We start from the raw sequence: 14708 nt of genomic DNA on the forward strand, positions 1-14708 counted from the left end.
AGTGCTTAAGAAATTATGGCCAATCCTTAGAACCAAAATCCTAGAATTAGATTTTTGCGCTATTTTTGATTCATGTTTCGTTAAAACGTCTTAAATCTTTTTTTTTTGTGAGTGTATTAAAAAACCCAGAAACAACCCAACTAAAATGTAGTTACACTTTTGAGCTCTATATATACTATTTATATACATAGTAAGCTAATAAGGTAAAAATGTTGGTGTTAGTTTTGTAGCTAACGATTCAAATTTATGGTTTAAATAAAAACATTGCTAAAAATATATAATCTGTAATAGGAAATGTAATACTCTGAATCCAAGTATACTTATAAAGGGCAACTCAATAGGGTTAAGACCACTTAACCAGTACTTTAGCTATAAAGTTTAAGCGGATAGACCACACATATGACTATAATGTTCAAATACATACATATAAAAAATAGCACAGATTTTGATAGGTAATGAAAAAAAGACAGGAGAGTTAGAGAGAGAAGCTAATCGAGGAGAAGCTAAACGAGGAATACGGAAATGTTAGTCTTCTTCTCCTAGACCCAAGGGCATAGTTAAATAACTGGTTATAGCCAAATGCAAACATATTTATTTGGTAGCAACTTTTTTTTTTTTTAATATTACTCTAATTTAATTAATGTCTGTCCACAATTTTCAAGGGCAAACATAGACTGTCAGTCACATACATCAGATAGTTATAAAATTCCGCGATTGACCGTTTGAAAATTTAATTAAATGACAGTTAAAGTGCCACGATAACAAAAAGTACCGACTTGTGTAGTTTCTTTCATTAGGCTTTGCCAATATAATTTATATGGAGATAATGCATGTAATTTGAATTCCACGATAGTTTTAACTATTGTTAACTTTAGCAACTTGCAATTTTCGCCTTAAACCTAAGAAACAAATATAAATAGTTCTGAATCACTGTGAAATCCCTACATTATCTTTCATCTCCTACCACCTACGATGATAATGCTAATATCATATCTCTCCACAAGTCAATGTTTCATACGTTCTGCTGATTGTCCGGGTAAGGACAGATTGCTGAAGGAGAACACAAAAAATTTTAAAATTTTGTGAAATATTCACCAAAGTTCAAATCGTCATGGGGTGGGGGGTTCACTTGATGACCAAGCAGGTAAACAATCGACTGGGATTAATCATTTTGCTGTTAACCATCAAAATCAGAAAACTTACTCTCAGTCTTATCTTATCAATTGGTCAGCTCCAATAACCCCCGAACTATATAATTTACTGCTTATTTGTGATAGAAGCGGTTATCAGAAACTGATTGGCATATAAAAGGCAGCATTAAGTAGTTGGGAACTATCAGATCAGGAAACCAACAGTATTAGCCATGTACTCACCCAAGCATTTGATTGTCCTTGCGGCAATTCTAGTCCAATTTGTGGCCAGCATTCATGGCGGAACTTACAACAATGAGGATCATTGGGTCTATTTGGACAAGACCACGGATATACCCGATGGAACTGTTCTAGGCGGCTTCGATTCAGATGGTTACTACAATTATGTCGGTCGTGTGTTGTACAGCAGCGCGGTATTGCCAGCCCGTGTCGTTCCCGAATTGAGCAAGGCCACATACAATACCGAAACATTGGGCAATGTGGCTGCCACCTATGAGGTCCTGGTGGCCAATGAAACTGTAAGCTATGAGTGGATCCGAAGCTATGATGGTTACAGGGAGAAGAACGCCGTCTCTGTGGGAACCGATGCAACCAACAATCGTGTCTTCATCTGCCGGGCTATTTCCGATCAAGGCCTCTTCATTGGCACCCTGTATCTGGCGAAGCGTGCATGCATTATTAAATACGAAAGCTATCCATTGAGAACATTCGCCAAGTACGAAATTTTGATCAGAAAGCGAAAAGTGGCTAATTTTATGCCTTTTAACCTGGAAATTGAAAATCATTAAAAAGTATTTTATAAAATAAAGCAAATGATAAAAAAAAATTAACAATTTTATATTTTCATTTTGTGTCATTAAGTCTTAATTCCATCTGTATAATAGTTTATTACTTAGATTAAATAATTAACAGTTGCCAAATCGATCCCTGAAGTTGGTTTTTGATTTTGACAATATTAATTAGTTTTATCAGGTGCAAAACTTCATGTTTTTTAATATTCTCTGTAAAGAAATATCCACTAAAAGCCAAAAATTTTACATCAAATGGTAAATATTGGTAATAAGGACTATCTTATTGAAATATTCAGATAAACAACTTTAGATCTATGATCTATGTTCGAGTGTTAAGATATAAAAAAAACTCTTAGCATACTTTTGGGGAATATTTATGTTTAAGAAAAAACTCAAACTTTAGCGCTTGCAATTAAAAGAACTTTATCATGCAATTGTGGCGACTTTGACTTGGTCAAATTTCTAATTTTTGTATTTATGCATTAAGAGTGTGTATTAATTTTGACTTTGTCAGAATTTCGTAAAGTTGACGTATATTGAAACCAATTAGGTTCTTTGTTTATTTATTAGTTTGTTTTCTATAACGTAACTTAAGACATCAACAAAATGATTGCAAATTTCAGTTGATTTCTGTTCATTTAATTTTTTAGCCATTCAGTGGCCAACGGTTTGAGTTTTGACGAGGTAAGGACATGTTAATTCAATATTGGCTAAATTAAAATATTCTTATTCCATAGACCTTCCGTCTATGTGTAATCCTTGTGATTGGCAACCCGTTTTCGATTTATAGTTAGTTATACTTCATAGACATACATTGTATTTACTAAAGATCTTCCAAGAATTTCGCCAGGAATCGTTACAAACAATAAATTAAATCATGTCCAATATAAAAGTCATAATCAAAATTTGAGATAGTTACTGACAGTTAGTCAGAACACCTTCTTATCAATATTAATAAAACGATAGCTAGGAATCCCTCTAGATAAGAAATCACTATAAAAGCAACTAGCCGAAGGTCTAAAATTACCACAAGTTAACTAAGAATCAATTCATGATGTACTACAAATTCGTTGGCCTGGTTCTTGCACTCTGTGCTGTTGCCTATGGCTTGCCATCAGCCTACGGTAATTGAGAGTGAAATCTTTACAGTGTTTCAAGTGTTAATATAATAATTATAATTTTGAAATTCCCAACAGATACTGAGAATGTATGGGTGGCTGGCAATCTGTCGTATCCCTTTCCCAGCAATGCCATTCTAGGAGGCTTCGATCCCTATGGCTATAAGATCTATGTGGGTCGTGTCAAGTATAGTTCTGACATTCTGCCCGCTCGCGTAGTGGCCGAAACAGGAACAGCGAACTTCAACACAGATTACACGTCTTCCAAGGCATTCCTGTACGATCTACTTGTCTCCACAGGCAACAACACATATGGGTGGGCACGCAGTTTTGATGGCTTCTATGAGAAAAACGCCGTCTCTGTGGGTACTTCGGCAAAGAGTGAGCCCACATACATTTGCCGTGCCAAGACTGATGGTGGCATAATCTTTGGAACTCTCTACCTTACCAAGAAACTCTGCTACATTAAAAGTGATACTTTGTCTATGCGTACATTCGATAAATATGAAGTGCTAATTAAAGAATAATGGTTCAGCGTATAAATAAAACGATTCGATCTCTAGATTCCTGCTTATAAATCTTATTCAAATCATTTGATGATTATCTTTCAAGTGGTTATCGTCAGTCACACTTAATACTTAAATTTGGAAATGAAGAGCCTTATCAGCTTTCTATTAAGGGGGGATTTTATTGCTATCGCTTTATAGATTTCAAAGGCCTTTTCAAAATATTACTCATTGGTTAATAACTTAGCTTGGCTGATAGTTAACGTCTATAATGACGTTTACTGTAATCAGTTAGTATTAGATTAACTACATTTAGTTTCAATTTCAATTGTATTGGAAAGTAAAAGTGTTTGGAAATTGAACATCTTCCTTCTAGAGTGAAATCTATGTAATTATATCAGCATGTTGGTATATATATCAGATCATTTATGTTAGAATTGGATTATCGTAACTCTGACTACTTAATCTATTATATGATAAACTTAAAAAGAACAAATAATAAAAGTGTAGTATAATTTCGGGCTAAATTTAAAATGAGAACAGTTTAGCAAAGTAAATGTGGTTGGTCTATGGTTTCCCACCCATTACTATAACGTTTAGAACTTGTCTATACTATGTAAAATAATGAAGTAAGTAAGTCGTCTCGCCGACTTAGGTATACCATACACCAGTAAATCAAATATTTCAACTTTATTAAACAAATGCATTTTCACATGCTTTTTACAAGCATATCTTAGTATCTCGCTCACTCAATCATACGAGCACCCTAGCGCCCCCACCAGCCAACGGCCAACTCCGGCCTTATGGAAAAACGTTTATATGCACAACTCGACTGTTTTTTGTCCGATTTTGATCAAATTTGGTATTTTGCTAGATATTAGTATTAAATTTAAGTGTGCCAAATTTGATTGCATAAGGTAAAAAAATACGAGAGATAATCAAGTTTTTCAAATTACGGGGGCGGAAAAGGGCGTGGCAAAATTTTAATACATACAAAATGTGTGCATTTACAAAGCAAATATACATACCAAATATGGTGTCTCTAGCTGGAATAGTTTTTGAGATAAACGTTTTTTTTAAATTGCGGGGGCGGAAAGGGGCGTGGCAAAAATTTGAAATAAACTTGATCACTCTACATACTACACGAGTCTACATACCAAATTTGGTGGCTCTAGCTCTTACAGTCTCCGAGATCTAGGTGTTCATACGGACAGACGGACAGACGGACGGACGGACGGACGGACGGACGGACGGACGGACAGACGGACATGGCTAGATCGACTCGGTTGTTGATCCTGATCAAGAATATATATACTTTGTGGGGTCGGAGATGCTTCCTTCTGCCTGTTACATACATTTTGGCGACTTTAATATACCATTTCACCCTATGGGTGTATGGTATAAAAAAAAAAAATAATTATTTCGCTAGTTTATTAGTTGAAACCAATAAACTAGGCTATTTAACGCGACTACCTATAACCATTTCACCGGTTATTAAGGGGTACTGAAGCATTCTCCCAACATATGAACATGTGGAACAGTTGTGCATACTAGATTAACCTATTTACAGATAAAATATTAGTTTTTGGCAAATGTTTTCATACTATTCAGATGTATAGTAAATTAGATACTTTTAAATATAAACACAACACATACTGATATAGAGAAGAATACTGTAAAGAATTCAATGGCAGGACCTGAACTACCTGCACCACTACTGCTCTTCTCATCCTGCCACCAGGTCCATTCGTTTCGATAATATCGCGGATCACATTTTGGATCGGCTGGCTTATTGTTTGGCAGATGAGCATTTCTTGCATATTGATCAATGCGTTCCCAAAGATCCAGAAATATACTCGTATTACGATATTCATCATATAAATTGTTTTGCTCGCAAGGATCCACTTCGATGTCGAAGAAGCAAGGTGCTATTAGGGGCATACAAGGTTTGGCGTTAGCCGGGGTCGGACACAGAATTTGGGCTTGTTGCCGCAATTCGGTGATATTTCGCTCCTGTTGCGGCTTATCTGCAAGAAGTTGCAACTGTTGCCAAACTGTTGTGTTTCGTATCAATTGATCATAATGGACAGAACGTGGATCCACTTCATCGGTAATACGTTGACCCAGCCAACCATCATATTGGCCAGAGTTGGTGGTTCCATTGATTATCTTCCATTTGCCACGCATGTAGGCGAGATGAGGTTGTGGATCTACTGCATCTATGCTATGAACGATTTCCCTTTCAACCGATTCATAGCCGTATTTAAGAGCCGACCAGAGATTGAGACCGTCCAAATGCATTGAGGGGTCCAATGATATGCCGGCAGCAGAACACAATGTGGGCAGCAGATCCCCAATATAGATGCGTTGCTTCCAAACGCTACCGAGACGTTCAAATTCCGTGCTCCAAATGGCAGCCGAAGATCGTATGCCTCCTTCCCAGGGTGTGTGCTTTTGCTGTGGAAGCAAGAGGACGAACAATGGATGACGCAAGAAGCTTAGAATGGATTTTTTTATTTCAAAACCTACCCCTCTGAGTGGATAGTTGGATGCTGTGTTGGCATGCTCACCCACACTGGGTCCTCCATTGTCCGATAGGAATAATACAATGCTGTTCCGCAACATTTCCCTGTTAGCCAAAGCCTCAATGACTCGTCCCACGCTTTTATCCAATCGTGACACCATTGCCGCATAATAGCGATGACTTTTATTTTGAATGTACTCGAACTGAGATAATTCCTCCATGGGTGCCTGCAACGGATCATTATCATTTGCGGCATGTGGAGCCAAATGGCTGAGAAGTAGAAACAGCGGTTTAGCCGTCACATTATGCTTTTCGATCAATTCGACGGCTGCATCGCTTAGAATATCGGTCACATAGTGACCCACTTTATCGTGACTGGCCTCCAAATTGTCACGAAAATCATGGCCACGCGAATAGTTTTGACTCTATGGAGATAAAAATATTTTAAGGAACTTATTTTGCACTCGAAATATCTTATACGCTTACGCTTTGTAAATACGTCTGATCATAGTAGTCTATATAGGCACCCAGATAGCCCAGATGGGTATCAAATCCACGCTTAGTGGGCGTGAAATTCCGCTGAGACATTCCCAGATGCCATTTGCCCAAAAGACTGGTATAATAACCATTTTGTTGAAAGATTTCCGCCATTGTCGTCTCGTTTAGGGGCAAACCCCATGGCTGATCATTGACTATAACATAATGCTGCATACCTAGAGATGGATTCATCAGTATAGTCTATGCATATCATATGAAACAGTTGTTGTTATTTACCCGTACTAATGGGATATTTGCCAGTTAACAGAGCCGAACGACTTGGTGTACACATAGCCGGCGTATAAAGATTATTTAGTATAACTCCACTATAGGCCAATGCATCGATATTGGGTGTAAGAAAATTATTCGATCCACGAAAACTGACATCGTCGAAACCCTGGAAAATGATTGATTGCAAATCATATACCTTCAAACACACACACACACACACACACACCCAGGTAAACTCACCAAGTCATCAGCCATTATGATTATAATATTTGGTTTACCATTTTGGCCATTCGTTAGTGTGAATGTTAAACCGAATGTTAGCCAGAGAATTGGAGACATTTCTAGGAACTATTTAGATGAAGATAAGAAAAAGAAAGAGAGAGAGAGAGAGAGAGTAAAAAAGAAATTTGCATACTTCTCAAGTCTGTCTAGGCTGATGATGAATGATGATGATGAAGCTTAAACAAATAAGACAAACAAAATTTACAAACAGACCTATTCGATTTATGAACCAAATGGTTCATGATGAATTTTAAATAATTTATAGCCATTTCTTTTTGAAAATTCGTTGGCCATGTTATGTATATGTTTTCTTTTATTTATTTTTTTTTTTTTGAATTTTTGCTAGGCGAAACAAAAATTAGTACAATTGGCAATAAACTAAACATTTGCACAGTTTCAGTACACTTAAATAAACATTTTTAGCTTATACTGTTAAATAAGCGCTAAATGAGCGAAAAACAAGATAAAATTTACACGACAAAAATTTCAATGGATCAAAATTTGAGAGTGAGAGAAATGACTCTCCCTATAACTACTCTCCAATAGGAAAAATAGAAACATTTGAAAAATCCATGTATTAGAATGAAAAATTAAAATCAAAAATACAAAACAAAACCAAAAATCATTGTATTTGTTTGACAATAATCTCTTCTCCTCTCCCAGATGATAATAATTATACGTTTTACATTTTGTTTTTCACACACATATCCGTAGTCAGTCGCACCAAACAAAGCAAAACGAGAGCCAATAACAAAGGAAAACAGCAAAAACACACACCTAACTAAGCTTATCAGTTAGGTTTATGCAAACAACAATTTTGAACATAGTTAGAACTCACTTGCGATTATATTATTCGATTGTTAGATAATACCAAACAAGTACTTGGTACTTAGTACCTTTATATACAATTAATTTTTGAATGGTCAAGCTCTGGCTGGGTGACTGGCGGCCGCTGCTATCTGATGTTGCCGTCTACCGGCTGGGCCCGTTGGACTCGGTTGGAAGCGTGGAGAGCAACTGAAACTGCATGCGGGCTTTGAGTAGCGCCCAAACTCTAACAACCGGTTGATGCCCATCATTGTTAAGTACTTTAATTAATTCAAAACTCGCTCTCATCGTGTGGGTGCTCCGAATGATGATTAGCCCAATGGCTGTTGAGAGGGGATTTTGTCAGTATATAAACTTATACAGCATACTTTTAGGCACTTTCAAAATTTAAATTATACCGTTTGGTATTTTTCTTCTTTCAATTCATTGAGTATACAAACAATTACGTTTAACTCAAAGGTCTTTATTTGAAAAGGGAGTATGGTGTAAGAAAAGGTTTGCTTGCTGCATATTATTCACACCTTTAAAACTCGAACTTCATTTCAAACTATGCAATTTTCATAGGCTTGCGTCGAAAACTCGTTTCAAAAAGTGGGAATTAGGTAAGAGTTTCGAAACACAATTTGTTGGATTATCAAAGAAGAAACTTCTTTTCCTACTTGAGCCCCATTAACATCCTGGCTGGCACCTCCAAGCCATCATAGTTTCATTTATGTCTTTTCTTCTTGGTAAAAACTGATTTATTATAAATGCTAGACAAGTCAAAGATAAGATAAGTAATTGTGAAATACAAATTTAAATACTACAAAAATGTCTATTTTCAATAGGTTTATAAACACATAAAAAGGTTCTTATCAGTAAATTTCGATGCCTACGCAGCAAACCTGCCCTAATAATAAATCACATGATTCATTTCAATCAAATTAGCCATTAGACTAATTAATTAACACATTTTCAAAATGTGACGTTAATTATAAATAAACCATAAAATATTCGGTTATTTTTTTCTTTTGAATGATGTTTTGTTTTTGGATGGAAATCCACTCATATATAAATTGGAAAGTACCATTCGATTGGGGAATGATATTTGATTAGCACATTTTACTTAGACTGAATTTGTCCAGCCCTGGAAATGAAGTTTTTTCTATTTGTATCTTAAGACTGACGCAATGTGGCGGCCAAATGAAATAAGCTAGAAATGTGTGTGACTAAGAGAAATGTGTGTGACGAGAGCGGAAATGTTTGCCGGTTGGAAAAAAGTTTGTGAGAGATTTAGTTTTGGGGGGTGGATTCTTGTTTAAGGGTTGCCAGGTCAAAACGTAGTGCTCCATAAATGGCCAATGATAAGGCCAAATTGCAACGAGTCGACAACCCAGTACCAGAGCGAACGATAGCGAGCACAAAAGAGAGCCACAAAATACGAGCAGCTGCGGCACAGCGTGATTTTCGTGGCCGGCATCGATGGATAACAAGAACTGGCTAATACCAATATCATGCCGACATTTGTATGCCCTAACGAATATATCCGTATATCTTATTCACTAGGTCCTTCCACATTAGATCAGACAAAATCCACTCTAAACACAACATTACAGATAAAATATGGAATATGCTTTCGATCTACGCCTGGCAAGCGGCTGAGTTCAAAGTGAATGTACCATCAATTGGTAAGAGTATGAAAAACCGCTCACATGTGTTTCGTTAACGCCAGCGGCAGCAGCAACGCCAGCAGTTGTACCTCAAGCACTAACCTCGCAGTAGGAATTTGTTGCGCTTTGCCGCGTGTCTTCTGTTTCGCGTTAGATCAATCGTGCGTTTCCATGTGGGAGAAACTGGGAGAAAGAAGAAATTGGCCCTAAATTGATGTGTGATATAAACGCAAAGCGCGACGACAATATTAATTGAAATTCATTGATATCGAAATTGGAAACAGCATCCAACAAAATGGAAGAATTCGCTGAATTCTATGGGTAAGTAATTACGTGTAGTGTAGTGTAGTTTAGAAGTTCAACTGTGACACGCCGCATGCCACAAGTTGGTGGTGAGTTCGCCTCTATCTAAAATTAGCATTCAAATGCAAGCAAATTGATATTTTTAGGCAAATCTATTAACACCCACGGCCAAACAGAAGCCACACGACAACGAATAGTCAAGAGTCAAATGAAATAGCGTATGCGAAATTAGTTATAAACAAATGCTGCAAATGAAATCTGCAAACAAAATCAATCAAATTAAATTAGTCAAGAAAACTAAGGAGAGAAAGATAAGCTAAGATTTTACTATGATAAGCATAATAATTTATATGTAGATATTTGTGTCAAAGCTTTGACTTCGGAATACTCTGCAAACACTTAGATTGTTTAGTTTATGAATAATTAGTTTAAAGGATCATCTCAGTTCCAACCATGGAACCATAGAAATGTCAAATATATGGCAAGGACAAAACAATATAAGGACAAACCAAAATAAATTGTATGAAGAGAGCAATAAATAGTCTCATATTATTAGAATATTTGAGAATTTAAAGAAATTATCAGCAAGTTTTTTTTAAGGTAAATAAACAAAAAAAAAAAACTTGATATCAAACTGGGTTAAAGTTTCTTGTTTATTCTTTGATACAAAACTTTATGCGCCAACGATCCCCAAAGATATATGATATTTGTATATTTGATGTAAGGCAATCAAAATTGATACTCATATTCCGTTGAAATAAATAATATTATCCAAAATTCGCATTCATACGCTTCATTTTCATGAACAATAGCTAATGAGTTATATATATAAACTGCTAATCGAATATGACAATGCATCTATATGGTAAATACATATTATCGGGCCAAAAGGGCCAAGTTAAGTCAACCCATAAATAACCGAAACCCCCCCAGCAATGACAATGTGGGCCCGTTAATTAGTAATATCAACGATTTGAATCTCAGCTGGTTGCTCAGACATATCTCTGCGGTTTCTGAGGATCGCCGCCGATTGTCGATGGGTGATGGACATGGCTGAACAGAGCTTCACTCACTCACTTACTACTACTATTCAATTCAATTCACCACGACGCCAAAAATAAGCGAAACGAAAAAAAAAAAAAAAAAAAAATACATACTCGCGAATCGGTATTTAACAGCGTTCGCATTCACGGCAAATGCTCAGACGTAATTCGAGCGGGCTCCGATCGCGTTCTTAAATTTCAATTCAATTTTCCCATTTTCGATTTCTTTTGAAATTTAAATAAGATACAAGCAACATTGTTTTAACAATTAATCATTGTTAATGCTTTGATATCTAATACGATAACACATATACACGTTAGAATGGATTACCAATTGTGATATCTAAGGATAATCCCAAAGATATCATTTGGCACACACACACACACACACACCATTCAAGTGGCCGGAAATCATAATAAAAAGATAAATCTAAACACATTTCTTGTGTTATCAAATTTAATTGAGGATTATTCTATAGAAGATCAGGTAAGGATTCGATACGTTTCATGATCGAGGAAGCATTTTCATAAGGTCAGTTTTATAGTGGAAATTATTTTTTAAGGAATATCCAAAAGGGTTATCTTTATAACACATGCCCTGATAGATTTAGATACAATAATACAGTGTCAAATTGTAAAATTTGTTTGTTTACAATTGTGATATTCCCCCGTTGTTGTTAGTCATCCAATTTTTGGGGATCACAAGACTTCCAATTTCAATAAGCTTTCCAATTACATACATACAAACCCAACGGTATGGGCGGTGCGGGGGGAGAGGAGAAGTAAAAGAAGTTTTCTACATTCGCACATTAACAGATCATCACTAATTTTCTTACGGCTGGTTGTAAACCACATATTCCGCACATTTCTTTTTTGACCGATCCACCGACCGACCAATCAGCCAACCACCCCCACCTTAGCTCCCCATTCCCCCATACCTTCCCCTGGTCTCGGCATCGGCCTGGCACGGTCACCCACTGACAATGAGGCATCCAACCAACCATCGGCCAGGTTTGACATACAAAATTTTCGTTAAACGTGTTAATATGTCGATTCGATTAACATGATTCTTAATACATTTGTGTGTGTCTCAGCGAAATAGAGTCTATAAAAATATGTATAGAATTCAAATCGGTCATATGTATTATGTACTTATATATGTATATTTGCAGCATGCCCAACTGGAGCGTGACGAATATTTTTCGCGTTCTCACACGCAAGAAGCCATTGGAGGACTCCACGGAATCCAAATTGGCTAAAGTGCTATCGGCATTTGATTTAACAGCCCTCGGTATTGGCTCGACACTGGGTGTGGGTGTCTATGTCCTGGCCGGTGAAGTATCCAAGCGTTATGCCGGCCCAGCAGTGGTCATCAGTTTTCTAATTGCGGCCATTGCCTCGATATTTGCCGGACTCTGTTATGCGGAATTTGGTGCCCGTGTGCCCAAGGCTGGATCGGCTTATATTTATAGTTATGTGACCATAGGCGAATTCATCGCATTCATCATTGGCTGGAATCTTATACTCGAGTACGCAATTGGTAAGCTTGTATTTTAATTGATGTAGACGACGGTCTACAGTCCACAGTCTTAAATTGATCCAATTTAATGTCTAACCGACAAAATTCAAATATATTTTTTGGTTTTTTTTTTTTAACAGGTTCCGCCAGTGTGGTGAAAGGGCTGAGTACGTATTTGGACTCACTTTGCGGTTATGCCATGCGTGATTTCCTGGGCACACATTTGCCCATTAATGTCCAGGGCTTGAGTGCGTATCCAGATTTGTTTGCATTTATCGTCACGATATTATTCTCCTGGGGCATAGCATCGGGAGCCAAAGAGTCGACCCGTGTGAATAATGTTTTTACCATGCTAAATTTGGGCGTCGTGCTCTTTGTCTTTATTGCCGGTCTGTTTAAAGGTGAGAATCATCTTTGGATGTATGCAGTTCGTAGATTTCTAAAATATTTGCATTTATCTTTTAACAGTCTCCAGCAGCAATTGGTCTATACCAAAGTCAAAAGTGCCAGAAGGCTATGGAGATGGAGGTTTCATGCCTTATGGCATCTCAGGCATTATCAAAGGCGCCGCTGTCTGTTTCTATGGCTTTATTGGTTTTGATTGCATTGCCACTGCCGGCGAGGAGGCTAAAAATCCAAAAAAATCCATTCCATTTGCTGTGATCGTCTCCCTGGCCATGATATTTTTGGCCTACTTTGGCGTTTCCTCAGTACTAACAATGATGCTGCCATACTATGAGCAGGATGAGAGCGCTCCATTGCCACACGTATTTCGTATTTATGGTTGGCATGTGGCCGAATATGTGGTTACAATTGGAGCAATGTTTGGCTTGTGTGCCAGCTTGATGGGTGCCATGTTCCCCCTGCCACGAATTGTCTTTGCCATGTCCAATGATGGTTTACTATTTAGATTTCTCGGCGAGATTAGCAGCAAATATAGGACCCCATTTAAGGGTACCATGTTGACGGGTCTATTAACTGGCATTTTGGCAGCCATATTCAATTTGAGCCAATTGGTCAATATGATGTCCATTGGCACCTTATTGGCCTATTCCATGGTGGCCAGCTGTGTTCTAATGTTGCGTTACGAGGTCGACGAGCGTCGTGATAGTCGTCTTGTGAACGGCAGTGGATTCGCCTCCGCCAACAGTGAGGAGTCCTGTGCCCTGTGGCGGCGTCTCTTCAATCTGAATGGCCAGACCGTGTCGACTAGACAAACTGCCAGGATTGTGACCGTTACAGTAGCCCTGTTTTGTAAGTAACAAATCAAGAGATTTAATTATTCCGTACAACATTTAATTTCCCATTTTCATTTAAACATATGATTTAGCTCTCTGGAGTCTGCTCTTCTCACAAATACTGACGAAATTCGAAGAGGATCTGGAACATGTCACTCATTTTGATTATATACTGTTAATACTCGGCGCCATACCTTTAATAGTAATGCTCTTCGTTATTTCCCGTCAGCCCACTTCAGGTGTGAAGCTCTCATTCAAAGTTCCTCTAGTACCCTGGCTACCAGGCATATCCATCCTGATCAATATATACTTAATGATCAAATTGGATATCCTAACATGGGTGCGCTTTAGCATTTGGATTGCCATCGGTTTGGCCATCTTTTTCTCCTATAGCGTTCGACATAGTCGGTTAAGGCAAAAGGAGCAACGCAACAATTCCATTGCCATGATGATGAGGGATTCCAGCGAATCGGCCCTACTCAGCCAGGAACGTACTAAATATGGCAATGAAGTGCCTCTGATATTGATGCATAGCTCATCATCGTGAACAATGACATAATTGATATTCTTTGTTCTGTTTTTTTTTTATGTTTATTGCCTGCACAGAAACATTAATTAGGTTTAGGATTTGCATCTTAACTGGATCATACATCAAGCATCAATACATATGCACATAGATACATTTACAACTAATAATAGGTAAACCTTCGGGAAAGGACTCTCATAATATTTAAATAAAAACCAAAAATTATACACATGCAGAGTACAATAAGCAATAAAGTTATACATACATATATAGAAAATAAAATAAAAAATTGGTATATCTTTCAATTGAAAAAGGATTAACATAGATCTTATTCGATCTAGGCAAGGCCCTAATACATATTATTTGGAATCTTAAAATTTTGTATATTCGTATCTAACAGCACACTGTTAACGGATCTTTTTAAAATAATATTGCATACTTCTCGGGGACAATAATTTTGAA

General features: G+C 37.2%; 4 protein-coding genes across 6 annotated transcripts; 3 read left to right on the forward strand and 1 right to left on the reverse strand.

Annotated features, from left to right (window-relative positions):
* Positions 1–1349: 1349 nt before the first annotated feature.
* Positions 1350–1955, forward strand: LOC6645777. The gene has a single exon (XM_002068587.3). The coding sequence runs from the start codon at positions 1364–1366 to the stop codon at positions 1937–1939; it is 576 nt and encodes a 191-aa protein (XP_002068623.1). The 5' UTR covers positions 1350–1363; the 3' UTR covers positions 1940–1955.
* Positions 1956–2985: 1030 nt separating this feature from the next.
* Positions 2986–3622, forward strand: LOC6645778. Its single transcript, XM_002068588.4, has 2 exons — positions 2986–3066; positions 3139–3622. Exons 1-2 carry the CDS (start codon positions 2994–2996, stop codon positions 3585–3587), a joined length of 522 nt encoding a protein of 173 aa, XP_002068624.2. The 5' UTR covers positions 2986–2993; the 3' UTR covers positions 3588–3622.
* A 1522-nt stretch (positions 3623–5144) lies between these two features.
* On the reverse strand, positions 5145–8157 carry LOC6645779 (arylsulfatase B). Of its 2 annotated transcripts, none has more exons than XM_023177596.2 (6): positions 8037–8157; positions 7099–7206; positions 6865–7024; positions 6577–6803; positions 6096–6515; positions 5145–6023 (listed from the first exon to the last, which is right to left on the reverse strand). In XM_023177596.2, the coding sequence occupies exons 2-6, from the start codon at positions 7195–7197 to the stop codon at positions 5190–5192; spliced, it is 1740 nt and encodes a 579-aa protein (XP_023033364.1). In that variant the 5' UTR covers positions 7198–7206; positions 8037–8157; the 3' UTR covers positions 5145–5189. The 2 variants fall into 2 exon arrangements, with proteins under 2 accessions (XP_023033364.1, XP_002068625.3); XM_002068589.4 differs by having other exon boundaries at positions 7979–8157.
* A 1542-nt stretch (positions 8158–9699) lies between these two features.
* LOC6645780 (cationic amino acid transporter 2) lies at positions 9700–14528 on the forward strand. 2 transcript variants are annotated; one of them, XM_023177609.2, is made up of 5 exons: positions 9700–9938; positions 12136–12503; positions 12623–12883; positions 12951–13736; positions 13813–14528. In XM_023177609.2, exons 1-5 carry the CDS (start codon positions 9913–9915, stop codon positions 14265–14267), a joined length of 1896 nt encoding a protein of 631 aa, XP_023033377.1. In that variant the 5' UTR covers positions 9700–9912; the 3' UTR covers positions 14268–14528. The 2 variants fall into 2 exon arrangements, with proteins under 2 accessions (XP_023033377.1, XP_002068626.2); XM_002068590.4 differs by lacking the exon at positions 9700–9938 and adding an exon at positions 11199–11450.
* Positions 14529–14708: the final 180 nt, after the last annotated feature.

This window comes from Drosophila willistoni (assembly GCF_018902025.1).
Source record: "Drosophila willistoni isolate 14030-0811.24 chromosome XR unlocalized genomic scaffold, UCI_dwil_1.1 Seg8, whole genome shotgun sequence".
NCBI classification, from domain to species: Eukaryota; Metazoa; Arthropoda; class Insecta; order Diptera; family Drosophilidae; genus Drosophila; species Drosophila willistoni.